Here is a 17,465-nt window from a genome sequence, read left to right as displayed (position 1 = left end):
AATTCGAACTTTTTGGCAACAATGCCAAATGATATGTTTGGCGTAAAGGCAACACAGCTCATCAACCTGAACACACCATCCCCACCATCAAACATGGTGGTGGCAGCATCATGGTTTGGGCCTGCTTTTCTTCAGCAGGGACAGAGAAGAGGGCTACAATTGATGGGAAGATGGATGGAGCCAAATACAGGACCATTCTTGAAGAAAACCTGTTGGAGTCTGCAAAAGACCTGAGACTGGGACGGAGATTTGTCTTCCAACAAGACAATGATCCCAAACATAAAGCAAAATCTACAATGGAATGGCTCACAAATAAACGCATCCAGGTGTTAGAGTGGCCAAGTCAAAGTCCAGACCTGAATCCAATCGAGAATCTGTGGAAAGAGCTGAAAACTGCTGTTCACAAACGATCTCCTTCAAACCTCACTGAGTTCGAGCTGTTTGCCAAGCAAGAATGGGCAAGAATTTCAGTCTCTCGATCTACAAAACTGATAGAGACATACCCCAAGTGACTTGCAGCTGTAATCACAGTAATGGGTGACACAACAAAGTATTAAGTTACAGGGGCCGAATAATATTGCACGCCCCACTTTGCAGTTTGTGAGTTTCCCAAAAAATTTAAAATAACCAATAAATTTCATTCAACTTCACAATTGTATCCCACTTGTTGTTGATTCTTCACCAAAAATTTACATTTGGTATCTTTATGTTTGAAGCATGATATGTGGAAAAAGGTTGAAAAGTTCCATGGGACCGAATACTTTCGCAAGCCACTGTGTGTGTTTATTGCCATATTATTATAAGTAAGGGACGGTGTAGTTAGTAAGAAAGAACACAAGATGGGGCACTGAGCACACTTAAGAATAGAGCACAATTGTAGTTCACTTCAGAGTTAATTATAGGAGTGGCAGCTGTGAACTAGTGAGAGACATTTCCTGATTTTAGTCAGTCGGGGGGTGGACCCCTGGTGAGCTCGGACATCTCTGTTCCTGAGCTGTGTAGCTGCCACACAAAAGTGGGAAGTGAATCCCAGGACATCCAGGGTAGATGTGGGAGAAGTGTGCAGAGCAGAGAAGAAGTGTAAGGTACCTGCAGCAGAGAAGAAGCCAGTGAATGAGTCACTGTGGAAGCGTCATTCAGAATTTGGGAGCTGATGAAATAGAGAAGCCAGTGGATGAGTCACTGTGGAAGCGTCAGCCAGAGTCTGGGAGCTGATGAAGTAGTCGAGTGGGCCACCAGCGAGTGCACGGGCAGGATAACCAAAAGGGGGTGGACGACCTAGTAGATGAGTATTTCTGTAGGCTGAAGTCGGTTCCAGGGAGAGAGGTCGAAGTGCCGTTTTCACCGAGCTCCTCGTTCTGCTGTTACTTTGTGGTCCATTCTGGTGTAGCTGAGGAAGCTAAGAGAAGCTGTAGAAAATGTTTTGCTGGTACTGTGTCGAGTGTGCAAATGGTGTATTGGAAGTTCTGTGTCCAGACTATAATAAAACTGAACTGTTTGAAATTATTCTGGGCTCTGCCTCCCATCCTTTGATCCCCAGGGAAGAAGCAGCTGCCAGCACAGTAAGTACAGATTGTGCTGAAGTGTCCACCCCCCAACGATGGTTTTACACTTTGACTGAAATATATAATGGCACTTTGCTCCAGAAATAATTCTTAACTGATTAACTAATCAGAAATGGGTGGTAGAGCCATAATTGTGTGTGTCTGTGTTGTGTGTGTCGGGCACAAGAAAGAGTCATGCAAGTCACACTCAGATACACACGACTCGCAGAAAGCAATTGTTTTTCCTCACACCTGGTCTTCTCACCATCTCTGATGAAAGTTCATGCAGCTATGAAATCTGCTGTTTACTCTGTTTTCACATATTCATCTTCTTTCTGTTATTAAGACCCCAGTATCTGGCTCGCTTGTGTATCAACTAAAATGGAATAATTCTGTTATTTTATTAGTTTCATTACTTAGATGTAAGAATAACACATCTGTTCTTAAAAAATCCAATATGAAAACTAACACTGCAGTTAAAGTAGTGTTCAAAATAATAGCAGTCCAATATGACTAACCAGATTAATCACTGTTTTTGGTATACATTATACAAGTATTACCACATGTCAAACAATTTACCAGTTGGTGCAGTAGATTCTAAGAAAACCATCAGACTCCGTATTCATGATTTGCATGTTTTTGAGTCTGTGTATTAGAATAATTAACCACTTTACCACCAAGAGTGGTTCGCATGTTAATGATCGGGCCAATTTTTACAATTCTGACCACTGTCCCTTTATGAGGTAATAACTCTGGAACGCTTCCATGGTTCCTGAATATAACGCCCGAGCGTGAAAATAAAAAAAATCATTTTTTCCACAAACATGATCTTTTAGTCCCCAACTTTTTATTTTCCCAAGGGTAACAGGAGAAATTGGACATCAAAAGTTCTTGTGCAATTTGTCCTGAGTACGCTGATACCTCATATGTGGGAGAAAACTACTGTGTGGGCACACGTCGGGGCTCGGAAGGGAAGTAGTGACGTTTTGGAATGCAGACTGATGGAATGGTCTGTGGGTGTCATGTCGCGTTTGGAGAGCCTATGATGTGCCTAAACAGTGAGTAAGACTCTGTTGAGTTGAAACGCGTAAATGCCTGTCTTTACCATGGTTTTTTAACCTGTATCCTGCTTTTGGATTTTTAATGACGATTTCTCAATAAAGATTCTATTTTTAAGTAAGATGATGTGCTGGAATATTTGGATCAATGTGTATGACCTGTATACACCATACACTACACTCTATATACCGCACACGATGTGAAAATAGTCATTTTTCATTAAGCTGGGGCTATATGTGAACTTTGGCCATGAAACAGCAGCTTCTATAATGCAGGTGAATGGGGTTGCATTGTGACCCGCTAGGTACTGTGACAAAGAATCATTACCAGTTAGATTTTTTTTGCAACTTGATTGTCGCAGTTGCAATACCTTGTGGGTCATAATGCAACTCCATTGATGGAGCAGCAGCAGCCTAGAGCAATTTTTGGTCATTTGTATCGCAGCCAATGTCGCCTTCTTTGATGTAATGGACGAGAAATGTATAGAAATGCTATTCAAAACAATGTACATATTTTATATGACATTTTCTTAGTAAATATTAATATAAAACTGATTAACTGTGGTGCAGGGGGGAACCAACTTTAGGACCCCTTAAATCCCCGAATAGTCACTTTACATTAAAAGAGAGATATATGACTGAACTGCAATACCAAACACAACCCATAAGACAAGAGGGCGCTAACAAAGCAGAACTTTTCACAATCCCATTAATGGGGTGACCTCATATGTGCAGTCACTGGGAATGGGGAACATGGTACCCCATTGATGATGGGGGTCCTTCAGCCTCCTACATCACCTAATATTAGCTCAATTATTGATCAAATCTAGCATCACAAATTAGGATTTAGTTCAGAAATAGCCACAAGCTGTTCTGCAACAGTTTGCACCTGCAAACCAAACCATATCACTAAGTAGAGGACATGGAGCATAGTCCTAATAGTCTAAAACTTTACCTACAACCTCTTCAACTTTTATGGGAATATTTGCTGAATATGTCAATATAGGCCAAGATGTTCTGCAGCAGCTTCCACCTTTACAAAACACACACTGTATCATCAGGTTGAGTTGAGGCCAGGCCGTATATTCCTACTTGGTAAATTACTGCATCATTTCTATCTACAATCTAATTGTTCAACTTCTATGGGGCTACAAGTCCCAGTAGATCAAACACTAGATGTGGCCAAGATGTTCTGCAGCAGCCACTCATCTACAATTACCAGCATGTCATAAGGAACTTGTCAACTAGACACAGGATGCAAACCTCAAAGTGCAACCTTGCCAAGATGTTCTGCAGCAGCAACGCAAGGTAAATGCAACAACTTGTTGCAGTCCAAAAGTTACTGTTGTGGGACTATAATCCCCAGCAGGTGACAGGTAAAGAGTAATAAGCTGTAGCTCTGGAGAACTAGAAGTCCCAGCAGATAAAGCTGGATTAATAGGGAAGAGAACTGCCTGTGGACTACAAATTCCAGGATATCAGATTCACTAGATGCCTAGTTTGGAGCTAACCATAGTGACCCTTGCAAGATGTTTTGCAGCAGCAAGGTAGTAGTACTCACACAGATCTTCCGGAATGTCTCCTCCAGGAGCCCCTGCTGAACATGGTCAGGGAAGGTGTGGGAGTCTCTCAGTGCCTGGGGGTCACTCGGTGCCTGGGGTCCCCTGTCCTGCTCTCAGCTCTCTCGCTTACGTAGCACACTGTACATGACCAGAGGCGTATCTAGGCTTTCTGGCACCCGGGGCAAGAATTTGGTTTGGCACCCCCCCCCCCCCAGCACATATGCGACTTGCACACTTAACCATGTACCCACAAGCTGCTCTCCCTAATGCTCTCAATGTTCAGTGAAAAACTGAAAGCAGGATGAGAAGCTAGTTGTCACAGGACCATAACTATGAAAATTGGATATGAGTGACGTGTCCATGTGATGACTACTGGAACCTGCAGAGCTGAATCCTGACATTGCAGGCTTCTGAATTCTCACAGCGAATGCACTGCACACTTTTAGGATTCCCCCTTGCCGATGTACAGTCATGTCAGCACAAGTATGTGATTTGTATACATCTGGCCACATTCCGACTAGACGTGCCCGACCTCGCTCCGTTCATTTTCATTGAGTGAGGCCACACATGTCTAGTCAGCATGTGACCATATGTATGTAAACTACCGGCACGAGAGAATCCTAACAGCGTTCAGTGCGCACTGTGAGAATTCAGAAGTCTGCAGTCACATAGAATGACAGCAGACTCAGCACAAACCTGGACAACCCCTTTCATGTTCCTAACATAAATAAAAGCATGATAATAAGTCAGTATCACAAATAATATTTACATCCTTGTACCTTATAGATGATGTAGTCTCTGAAGTCGTTCTCCTTTTCTTCTTTTTGTCCAGACCCCATGATGAGTTTTCTCATCCACATCTCGTCTCTGCAGACTTCCATCTTCTCCGGTCTTCTGCAGCAAATCTTCACACGATGCCCTTAAATATAGAAGTGTCATTATAATGCTCCTAAATAAAAATATCTGCAATATACTGTCGCCTCACACTATTCCCCTCCTTCCTCATACTGTCTCCTCTAACATCCCTCCTGTTCACCATACTGTCTCCTCATATATTTACCCCTCACTCTATACTGTCTGCTCACACATACCCCCGACTCCCCATACTGTGACTGCACACATCCCATCACCCTCACTCCCCATACTGTGTCCACTTACATTTTTCCCATCGCTACTCATACTGTGTCCACATACATTTACCCGTTCGCACCCCTTACTGTCTTCACCCATCCCGCATACTGTTTCCTCATACATACATACTCTTCATTTTGTGTCCTCAAATCTCCCCACACACATTAAATCCCATCCCCACTCCAAATCCCCCCATCCCCCACACACATTAAGTACCCCCCATCCCCACTCCAAATCCCCCCACACATTAAATCCCCCATCCCCACTCCAAATCCCTCACACACATTAAATCACCCCCCATCCCCACTTCAAATCCCCCCACACATTAAAGGAAATCTGTCACCTGATTTTGGTGGGCTATTTAAATGAGGTCTGTCCGGTCCAATGGGCGGTGTTTCGGATTTTTGCCGCCTCTTCATCCTTGGCCGCCGTTTTTTCATGAATAGGAGTAGGTGTCCGCCATCTTTCGTGCATGCGCTAAGCATTCTTGGCTCGCGCACGCGCAGTATGCTTTGCCCAACTGCGGGCAAAGCCGAAAAGCCTTACTGCACATGCGCCGGTTAACTAGGCCCCGAAACACAGCAAAATACTTCCGGGGCTTCGTTAACCGGTGCATACGCCAGTATGATTGATCCCTGGGAGCTGGAGTGACCTCCTTCTCTGCGCCCGTTTGTCGGCTGTCAGCTTGACAGCCGTCACAGTGAACAGCCGACTCACAAGACGGGGAGCGGCAGAACGCAGCCGTTGGGGGGAGACACTGCGGACCACTGCATTAGGCGGTCCGACTGCGCTCCCCTGCTGGCTGCGCCTGGGGCATCTGCCCCGGCTGCCCCCCCTGTATACGCCTCTGTACATGACACACCTCTGAACCCAGTCTGAACCCCGGCCGGATCCAATCCCAGTGCGCTGCCGGGTGCTATCGCAATGCCAGCAAAATACTTCTCGGGCTTAGTTAACTGGTGCATGCGCAGTAAGGCTTTTTGGCTTTGCCCGCAGTTGGGCCAAGCATACTGCGCGTGCCAAGAATGCTTGGCGCACACATGAAAGATGGCAGACACCTACTCCTATTCATGAAAAAACTGCGGACGGCGGCCAAGGATGGGGAGGTGGCAGAGATCTGAAACACCGCCCATCAGACCGGACAGACCTCATTTATATAGCCCGCCAAAACCAGGTGACAGATTCCCTTTAAGTACCCCCATCCCCACTCCAAATCCCCATACACATTAAATCCACCATCCCCACTCCAAATCTCTCACATACATTAAATAACCCCCATCCCAAATCCCCCCACACATTAATTATCCCCCATCCCCACTCAATACCCCCTGTCCCTACTCTCAAATCCCCCCCACACATTATGTACCCCCCCACACATTAACCCCATCCCCACTCATTAACCCCCCACATTAACCCCCACCTCCACTCTTTAACCCCCATCCCCACTCATTAACCCCCACACACTAACCCCCATCCCCACTCATTAACCCCCATCCCCACTCATTAACCCCCATCCCCACTTATTAACCCCCATCTTCCCCCACTCCAAAACCCCCCACACATTAACCCCCATCTCCACTCATTAACCCCCACACATTAACCCCAATTCCACTCATTAACCCCCATCTCCACTCATTAACCCCCACACATTAACCCCATTTCCACTCATTAACCCACACACATTAACCCCCATCTCCACTCATTAACCCGCACACATTAACCCCCATCTCCACTCATTAACCCCTCCACTCATTAACCCCCATCTCCACTCATTAACCCCCCACACATTAACCTCATCTCCAGTCATTAACCCCCCACTCATTAACCCCCTCACTCATTAACACCCCTCCATCTTCGGTGGTTCTTCAGCTCCACAGAGGAGCACACTTACCACCAGTGTTCGCTCTGGGCGCCAGGGAGAGACGTCAGCAGCGTGATCACATGACCTGATCATGCTGCTGACGTTGCTCTGACCCAGCGGACAGAGCTTCAATTGTACTGGCGTCTGTATAGATGTCAGTATGATTGATCCCTGGGAGCTGGCGCGGCCTCCTTCTCTGCGCCCGTGTGCCAGCTGTCAGCTTGACAGCCGTCACAGAGAACAGCCGACTCACAAGACGGGGAGCGGCAGAGAGCAGCCGCCGGGGGAAGACACTGCGGATGGCTGCATTAGGCGGCCCGACTGCACCCCCTGCTGGCTGCGCCCGGGGAAACTACCCTGGCTGCCCCCCCTGGATATGCCTCTGTACATGACACACCTCTGAACCCTGTCTGAACCCCAGCCGGATCCAATCCAAGTGCGCCGCCGGGTGCCATAGCAATGCCACGGGTCTCAGCTTGCTCTGCAGTGAGTCCCGCCTGCCACATGTCAGCTGTGTGTGGCCGCTTGGCTGGCCGCTCTCCACGTTCTTTCATTGTGCGCCCCTGCTTCTAGAGGGGGCAGCTGCCCCCCGCACCATGGTAGGTACACCCATGTTTCATATATTATTGTACAGGAACAGGGTCTGTTCATACCACATCTCCTGGGCAGGGGAGGAAGCAAAAGAGTATACAGACAGGACAGCATGGGATCACTGCTGATTCTGTGAGGTAAAGCTTGTTTTTAAATAAGCAGGGAAATGTTTTACCTCACAAAAGCAGCAGCTTTGATCCCCTGCCATCCTGTATGCATATTCTCTTTTGTTTTCTCCCCTGCCCATATATATATTAATTTTAAGGGCATCCCCAGATAATCTTTTTCTTTCGATTCTTCCCGATCCAAAGTTTTAATAACGCTGGCTTCACGCATCTGACTTTCACGGACCAAGCAAGGGAGGTGTGTCTCCTGATCTAAGCAACAGCCTCTTATGAGAATATTGAGTTTTGGTCAGGAGACCCGACAGAGTTCTGGACATTGGGGTCCGTATTCACACCTTGCAATCTAGATGCATCAAGCCAGCCGCAGAGTAGAAAGCCATCTTACAGAAGTACTCGTATTGCTGTGATGGTAAAAGAATAAGTCTCACCGTACCAGGGGTAAAACTATTTTGCCTATCTGTTGAGAACAAATTCTAAAAAATAATTCCTCAAAATTTTTTTTAAAAATATAACCTTCCTCCTCTGTCTGTTTTAACAGCAAATCACATTATACTTATGGTATTTGGATGTCTCATTTACCCATATTTCAGAAGCTTTTCAATTCTGCAAGATGATATGTGATTCTCAAGAAGCACTTACTTTGCTTAAACAATATCTCACAGAAATCCTTGTAGCACACAAATGCTATCACATTGACTTTTTAATGTGCCAATTTATATATTTGTGCTAATGCTGGAATTTTTTATCACCTTGGACACAGTAAGTTATAATTACGGGCCAGTACCCACTATTATAATCATACCAATTGGTTAAAGAGATTCAGAATTTTTTTTAGGAAATAACCTAAGAATAAACGAAATTAGTTAAAAAAAAACAAAAAAAAAAAAACTAGGATTGTCTTCAGTACACTTTTCAATGTTCTTTTATAAATTTGCTTTGTACCTGCAGGAATTAAAACAAGACATTTCCAGCTTCCGCTATGAAGTGCTTGACCTTCTAGGAAACAGGAAACCTCCAAGGAGAAGCTATTCCACCAGCAGCACAGAGGTGTCCCAAAAAGAAGAAGTGCCAGAAGAAAGGCCTAAGGCAAAAAGTGTGTCCTTCAATGTAGCCAACAAAAAAAAAGACTTTAACGTCTCAGCTCTCTTTAAAACAATGTCTGGGATTGAGATAATGGAAGATGCTCCCAAAAGTAATGGCATTAATAAGCGTTCCTTTATTCGAAACGGCAACAAACTCCAGAGGCTTTCAAGCTCCAAGAAGGAGTCCTTTAAAAGACTGGGCTTACTTTTTTCCAAGATGAATGGACACATGCCAGAACCTGCTAGTGAAGCAGTATATACCATCTCTGATGGTCTCGTCCAGCCTCATTACATGTGGCAGGATGTAAAGCAAACTGATCCAGAGCCAGAGTGCTCTAATAGTGAAATTAACCTCAATGAGGTGAGTCAAGATGGGAGCATTGGGGGAATAAGTCAGGATGCTACTCCTGTTCATACCAGCTCCCTGCACTGTGCTTCCGACCTCTGCTCTTCTAATGCCAAGTTGATAGACTCAACAGAGGATGTGTTTGAGTCATGGGGAGAAGCATGTGATCTGCTCATCAACAAGTGGAAAGACGGGCAGGAGGAGCAGGTCACGACAAGACTATAAGATAACTATATAGGACTGCTGTAAAATTTAGCAACTATAGATTTGTAACAATTTCCTTTTACAGAGCATTAAATAAGGTAGGAATCCCTTCCCATTCACATAGCTGAGTGTGGAAGTCCATTAACAGCGATCTATTTTGCAATATTTTTTTACCATTTTCGTTTGCTTTTTATATCAAAGCTTACTAAGCTGTGTCTAAGCTTTCATGTTAGTCGTTCAGCATCAGCAGGGCTTTCTGACTATTGAAGAACACTAAAGGGAAATGCAGAAAATGTGTAGCAAATTGGAGCTGCACTACAATATAACAGTGTGCCAATAGATAGATTTCTCTTGATATTTAGTCAAAATTATCTTTTCTGATGCATAATTTCAAATTTTCTATAGCGATTTCCACCAGCAGCATGGGTTTTGACATGTTTGCACAAAAAATACGGTTTGTCAAGCTGGTTACAGGTATTAGCTTATTCTTAAGGGTTGTTAATCTTACGACCTCTTCTCCCAGCACCTTAGAACTAAATTTAAATACTATAAATGGAATGGTTATTGTACTACAGTGTATTCCTATGATTTATCTCTGTGGTATTGTCTGAACCACAGATGTGGCATTATACAATAGAAGTAACATTGCGGAAATGTTTCAGGAATTGGAGGAGGTGGGTCAAAAATATATTTCAACTTTTATATGTAAGAGTATTCTCTAATCCTCCAACATTTGGATCAACATTGCAATTGTATTGTTGATCCATTTTTTATTGAGATCAGTGCTCGCTAACATTATACACCTAAATTTGCTAAATTAGCAGACTGCTTGGTCTTTTATGGATAAAAATTGTTTATTAACTCAAGAACTCGGGAACAAGTTTCTATGGCTTTGAAAGCACTACTACATACCGTACTTTTCGGACTATATGATGCACCTAGTTTTTAGAGGAGAGAATCAGGAAAAAAAAATGAAGCAAAAAATGTGGTCAATTCTTTACTTAATATTCCGTATTCTGGTATATAGGGTCCCCTCAACCCCATCCTGATGCACATGGTCCCCCTCATCCCCATCCTGGCATGCATGGCCTCCTCATCACTAGCCTGTTAGGCATGTCCCCCTTATCTCTAGCCTGCTATGCTTGGCCCCCTCATCTCTATCCTGGTAGGAAGGGTCGCCCTCATCTCCCTATCCTGGTTTGCAGGGACGGATCTCCTCCTAGTATGCATGGCCTCATCCCTATCCTGGTATTCAGGGCCCAGTCCTTAACCTGGTATGATTGACCTCCATCCCCATCCTTGTATGCATGGTCCCATCCTTATCCTGGTATGATTGGCCCCCACCCCCATACTAGTATGCGTGGCCCCATCCAAAAACATAAAAAAAAAAAAAACATTATACTTACCTTCCCGGCGCTCCCTCGCAGCATCTTGTTCCGATGCCAGCGGAAATGAATATTCATCTCATTCCACTCCCATGGGCGTGAAATGTGGTGAATATTCCTTTTAGTAGTGGTACACATGACTGCTGGCAGCTGCAGGAAGGCTTCGGCTGACACTCTGCTCACCATTAAAATGCAATGAATACTCACTGCTCTCCACACATACATTCCCAGCGTGCAGAGCAGTGAGTATTCCAGCAGCTGCCCTTCGGCTTAAAAGCAGCGCATGACCCCCCTGCCATGTGTCGCTTACAAGCATAAAACAGCTGCTGCCATCGGAGCAAGATGCTGCGAGGGAGTGCTGGGAAGGCAAGTGTAATGTTTTATATATATATATATATATATATATATATATATATATATATATATATATATATATATGTTTTTCGGATGGGGCCATGCATACCAGGATAGGGGTGGGGGTCAATCATGCCAGGATAAGGATGGGGCCTTGCATACCAGGACTGTGTTGGGGGCCAATCATACCAGGATGCTAGTAAAGAGATATGAATATTTATCCTCCAGGCCCATGGGAATGAAATGCAATGAATATTCATTTTTCTTTAGCAGCAGGCACAGGAGTTAGCCGCAGCAGCCGGCTTCTGCCTCTGTGACCTGCTGCCTCTCTCCCACCTCCCCAGCACAGCCAAAGCCGGTACATCCGGACTATAAGATGCACCCCCCATTTTCCTTCACATTTTTGGAGGAAAAAGTGTATCTTATAGTCTGAAAAATATGGTAGATAAGAATTATATCCAATCTACAATTCCAGTAAATGAATAGGAAGAATGATTACAGAAGCACTCCCATAAAAGTTTTTATCCTCTTAATATATTACAATAATATTATATCGCACTGTGTAGTTTCAGTTGCTCATTTTGCCTTTATTCCCAGGAAATTCTTCTCTTTTCTCTGCTCTATGTAGAAACAGGAAGTCTCTTGTCCCTGATTTTATCACCCCCTCTTCAAATCCTGATCCAGCTGCTCCCTCCTCCCCCTGCCATAGAGTTTTGCAGGGACTCATGACTTGAGCATTGAAAATTTACCTCCTGTTTCTACATTGAGCTTACAAGGATTCAGCTAGTTTTTTTAATCAAGTGATGTCATAGACCTAATGGGAAATGGAAGAATTAACTGGATAGAAATGCACATTGAACAATTGTAAGTACATCGTGCTGTATAATATGATGATTGCAATATATTAAAAGAATAAAAACTTTCATGGTAGTGCCTCTTTAAGAAGTAGTTCTAGTAGGGAACAAATATGGCTTATGTATTGGCCATCTACCAGCCACTGTCCACATATCTTATGGGCGGAGAGAACGATGATTCTTTGCAAATACATTTTTCCATTGTAACAAGGCCAAGATTGGACATTTGTTTGAAAATTGGGAATAATTTACAATTTGTTTTTTATGGAATTAAAATAAACTTGAGCCCTTGAGGCACAGCAGAGAATGGTTTGCTTTATAGAAGCCCTCCTATGAAAATTTTATTTTTAATAAATCTATGTGTTAATTTACACATCCACCACCACCACCTTCTCCGGTATCCAGTGCCATCACAGTTTTTCAGACTCTCTGGCTCAATCTATGTATGTGAGCTCTAAATCTTTTACAATGTATGTCTATTTACCTTTGTTCGGACTCTCCACAGGCTTACATTATCGAATTTACAAAGTACAGTGTGACCCGGAGAGTCTGAAGAGTGGTGACATTACTCAGAACAGAAGCAGAATGGCGTTGGTTTCCGCATAAGGCAGCGTTACATGAGTTTATTAACACACTAATGCTACACTACATGCACATACCTATACACAGATTTAGAGATAAAAAAAGTCTGTATATGAGGGCTTCTTTAAGCATGGTTAAAAAATTATTTATATATGTGCAGAAATGTAAAGATAATTTAATAAACACATTATTTATGTTAAATATTTAATTTAGTTGTTTACTAATGGTAAAAGCAAAAATATCCAAACTCCATGTTTAGTACATGAATATTTGTATTGGTTTGTCAAAATTATAAAATTAACAAGCTTGATATAGTTTTGATAGTGGCCATTAGAGTGGAGCAAAAATTTGTGCTGCCATGGTCTGGCATCTACTCTGGTCCTCAATGACAGCTGGATCAGTGAAGTCTTCACTTTTTCATCCTTGGCATTTACTAGACCCCACAATGTCATGACGCATGTTATGATGTTTGCGGGGCCTGGTAAATGCCAGAGGCTAAGGATGCTGGTTGCAAAAGGGAAGATTGCACTAGTCCGGCTGCCAAACCAGGGCAGATAGTCTTTTTTTCTCAACTCTAGCATATACGCCTTCTTTACTACAGGAACCTGGGTAAAAAGAACAAAAGTCCTCCTCAAAGCTCCATTCGGCAATGAGAAGGAAGATGAATAGGAATCATTATCTAACATCAGGCGATTAATTTAAATTACCAATCAAGAACATGTCCAAGATACAGCACCCACTCATGAGCTTTTATACCTATTTTAGGGGAACTAGCTAATATGACTTCTCTGTGTATTCTTGATAGTATTTCAATACGTAAAGACTATACAAATCTTCAACCAAGCTTATTAATTTTTCACAGTCCAGCTATAATGTAAGAAGCAATGAACCTTTGCACTAAATATATGTCATTTTACTTAATTTTGTCTGTCCATTGAAATATCAGAAGCCGGACGTGCAGCTCCAATTAAGTTGTTTGTAAACAAAGCACCATCACATTTTCAGCAAAATTAAGTCAAACAAAATTATAAAACACAAAGATTGGTGATCAGAGGGATAACACAGACACTACTGTGTACAAAGACTATTGATACAGTCAATAGGTCCTAGAGCTCTTGAGGTATCAATTGCCTGGGTTTTAACTATGGGTAAGGTTGGGATGTATAATTCTGAGAAATATTGTTTGTTGAGTAAATAAAAAATGGTATTTTAATAACACCATTATATCTAGTTATTCAAACCTGGCACCTAAAATGTTGTCCACTAGTTATTAGCACTCATTAGTCTGGATAGGACTAGATATATAACTCAGGGTGACTGAGCATTTGCCAAAAAAGTGCAAATTTAAAGTGGCCCTCTAAGGAAAAAGCTGCAAGCTCCAGTCTTGCCCTGAGGGAAACTGCCTGCCTCAATGTAATCCTCACCTGGTTACCAGTCTTTCAGAGATCCATCGGGGTCTTTCAGCATGGCTGCATGTCCTGAGGCTGTGATGGGCCACCTGGGAACCTGTGCAGGAAATAACTCTCCATGCATGCATCAGCTTTTTCCCCAAAGGGGCACTTTAAGAATGTAAATAAAAGTGCAAAAATTCTTAATGTTTCTTCTACGCTTATTTTTGCTACACATTGTAAAGGGGAGCAGGAATGAAAAAAAGTCATACAAGGAGTGTAAAGTGTTCTTTATGATAGAAAAATTAAAATAACCAACGTTTGAATGACTCATTTGTAAAATCATGTCTATATAAAAGATAACTTTCTACCTGCAGAAGATCACAATAATATTCTCTTTTATTAACATTTTGTGAGATCATGTGAATCTTCTCCCAGAGGTCTACACAGAGAGGATATCACATTAAGAGCATTGCAATTTTTAAAGCTCATGTACTTTATAGGATAAATTGATTTATGATAAAAGCGTAATTATTTCTCATTTCAGGTAACTACGGTAAATTAGCTGTCGTGTGTGTGCCTGAGGCATACCACTCTTTCTGGCTGTGACTTGTACCCTTCACTTCCCACTAGTTTTCTTTTCTGTAGGTTCTTATTTTCAGTTCTCTCTGAGCGGGTGGATGGAAACTACCTGCACTGATATCTCCCATACACAGCACACAAAATCAGGGAGTTGTGCTTTTCTTTCTCTGTACCACACAGACAGAAGAAACAAAAGCATGGATAACATTACAACCGTTCTGACCTGTGTGGCTGTGAATCCAGCACCGCAGTGATGTAAAACAGAGGCTTGAAGTTGCAGCAGGATCTGCTGGTGACTCACTGTACTTCATTGCTCCTCCGCCTTCTCTGTGCTAGCAGTCCACAATGCTTTGGCCAAAAGAGATTTGAGCTGTTTATCTTGTTTTGTTTTCAGAGTGGTAAGTGAGATAAAGAGAACCTGACAGTTTGCTTGCAGTGAAAGCCACAGGCATTATATATCAGACACTGGCTGTACGATTGCAGCCAAATATTATTGACTCTGAAATGCTGCAGGGAAAAACCACCGGGGACCCTCTTGTCTGACTAGTTTCCTATGCGACCCAGTATCAAGTGACTTTTAAAGGGACTCTGTCAGTACAGAATGAGTGTTCAAACCAGGTACTGGCACTCGGTGCTTCACGATGGGGGCCAGTCACTTAAATTCACCTTTGCAATTGCTTGTTTTCACTCTATCTCCACCACCTCCCCCTTTATTTGATTAACAGCCCTGGCTTTATATAGTCAGAGATGGGTGGAGATAGGCAAAGTAAGCAGGTGGGAAGGTGTATTTAAATGATTGGCTCCACCGTGAAGCACCGAGTGCCTGTACCTGGTTTGAACAGTCATTCTCTACTGACAGAGTCCCTTTAAAAGCCACTTGATACTGGGTCACATAGGAGACTAGTCAGACAATAGGGTCCCCAGTGTTTTTTCCCTGCAGCATTTCAGAGTCAACAATATCTGCTGAAATCATATAGCCAGTGTATAATCCGTAATGCCTGTGGCTATCACTGCAAGCGAGCTGTCAGTAACTCACTTTCCACTCTGGGGGGGAAAAAAAAAAAAAAAAAAAAGATAAACAGCTCAGGTCTGTTTTTGCCAAAGAATGGTGGACTGCGAGCACAGAGAAGTTGGAGAAGCAATGAAGAGATCTCAGTACAGTGAGTCACAGGCAGATCCTGCTGCAGCTTCAAGCTTCAGTTATACATCACTGCAGTGCTGGATTCACAGCAACACAGGTCAGAACGGTTGTAAGGTTATCCACTGGCAGGACTTTGTCAGCACAGAATGACAGTTCAAATTAAGTCTCTTTAAACTAAGTTTTTCTTTAAACATAGTAGTATTTCAGAGTGAAATATATATGGCTGATATCATACAGCCAGTGTTTGATACAGGGTGCCTGTGGTTTGGGCAGCAAGTATCAGCTGTCAGGTTCCTTTTAAGTGAACAGGTGGGGAAGAAGTGGCTCATAAGTGGAGATAGAAGCATATTTCTCGAATATTAGAAAATTTCTTATTTTCTTCTACTATTGATTTATGCAAAGATTGTTGAAATGACAGTAACCATTTAAGGCTGGTTTCACATTAGCGCATTTTCAGCGCGCGCACGGCCGGGGGTAGCTCCGCCCCCGAGCCGGCTCTCTGCCCGGCGTGCCCGCCCCTTCCTTGTAGCGCCGCCTCCTAGCGGACAGCGGCGCCTGCGATCGGCGCACCCTATCTTTAGCATAGGGTGCGCCGATCGTGCGCTAGTTGCGCTTTGACCTGCGCTGCGCACTTTTGACGGTGCGCCGTGCGCGCCAAAATCCGAAAAGTTTGATTTTGGCGCGCACGGCGCACCGTCAAAAGTGCGCAGCGCAGGTCAAAGCGCAACTAGCGCACGGCCTGCGCACGATCGGCGCACCCTATGCTAAAGATAGGGTGCGCCGATCGCAGGCGCTGCTGTCCGCTAGGAGGCGGCGCTACAAGCAAGGGGCGGGCACGCCGGGCAGAGAGCCGGCTCGGGGGCGGAGCTACCCCCGGCCGTGCGCGCGCTGAAAATGCGCTAATGTGAAACCAGCCTAAGTGTATTGTCCCACACTGCTGCTGCAAAACTTGTGCATTCAGTCATTCTACAGGTCGAGAGGGCATCACAGAAAGCATTTTTACATACAGCATATATGTGCCTATCAGTTCCCTATTTTCACACATATTGCTCATATGCAGATAGAGAAATCACACAAATGTCACCATTTTAATAAATAATTTAAATTTTTCTCATGATTTTTGCCGTTTAGGCAATTAAAATATGCAAATGTACGTATTTAAGTTCAAAGTTCATACCTTAGTTTACATATGTTCTATTTACGGCAGGTACAAGATAAGATGCAATCACATGTAGGGTTCATATATCTGCATGCCTATGTAAGGCTACTTTCACATTAGCGTTTTTTTGCGCAGCACATACTGTGCAATAGAAACGCATGCAAAAAACGCATCATGCGTTTTTGCATGCTTTTGCTTTTTTATGCGCATTATTTCTCTTGGGGTTAAAACCAGTGTCTACACATTTTTACGCCAAAGGCGCATGCGCACGAAAGCGCAAACGCATGTCCATGCGCACGCCGGCGTTCCCATACACTAATGCGTTATTTTGTTGCATTCCGTGCACAAGTGTGCGCATGCGTTATTTTAAAAAACAAAAAAATGCAACAGGTTGCGTCTGGCGCGCCTAGGCACACACCTTGAAAAAACAGATGCATACGAACGCAAGACCATGCGCCCCCCATGTTAAAGATAGGCACGCATGACGCATGCGCATGGACACGCACGATGTGCTGC

At 43.6% G+C, this 17,465-nt stretch overlaps 1 protein-coding gene across 2 annotated transcripts in view; it reads left to right on the top strand.

Moving 5' to 3' along the window:
• LOC141073625 (short transient receptor potential channel 5-like) overlaps positions 1–17,465 on the top strand; it is a 624,006-nt gene that overhangs the window by 596,167 nt on the left and 10,374 nt on the right. The window contains exon 11 of one of the 2 annotated variants that reach the window (XM_073560935.1): positions 8,821–9,315. In XM_073560935.1, coding sequence (XP_073417036.1) covers positions 8,821–9,315 — 495 coding nt within the window. Of the gene's footprint in view, positions 1–8,820; positions 10,938–17,465 lie in introns of those variants that run through there. The other variant, XM_073560934.1, reaches the window with a different exon arrangement.

Source organism: Dendrobates tinctorius, unplaced genomic scaffold (assembly GCF_039654945.1).
Source record: "Dendrobates tinctorius isolate UK_male_01 unplaced genomic scaffold, ASM3965494v1 ptg000309l, whole genome shotgun sequence".
Lineage (NCBI taxonomy): Eukaryota > Metazoa > Chordata > Amphibia > Anura > Dendrobatidae > Dendrobates > Dendrobates tinctorius.
This window is presented reverse-complemented; position numbering and strand designations above follow the sequence as displayed.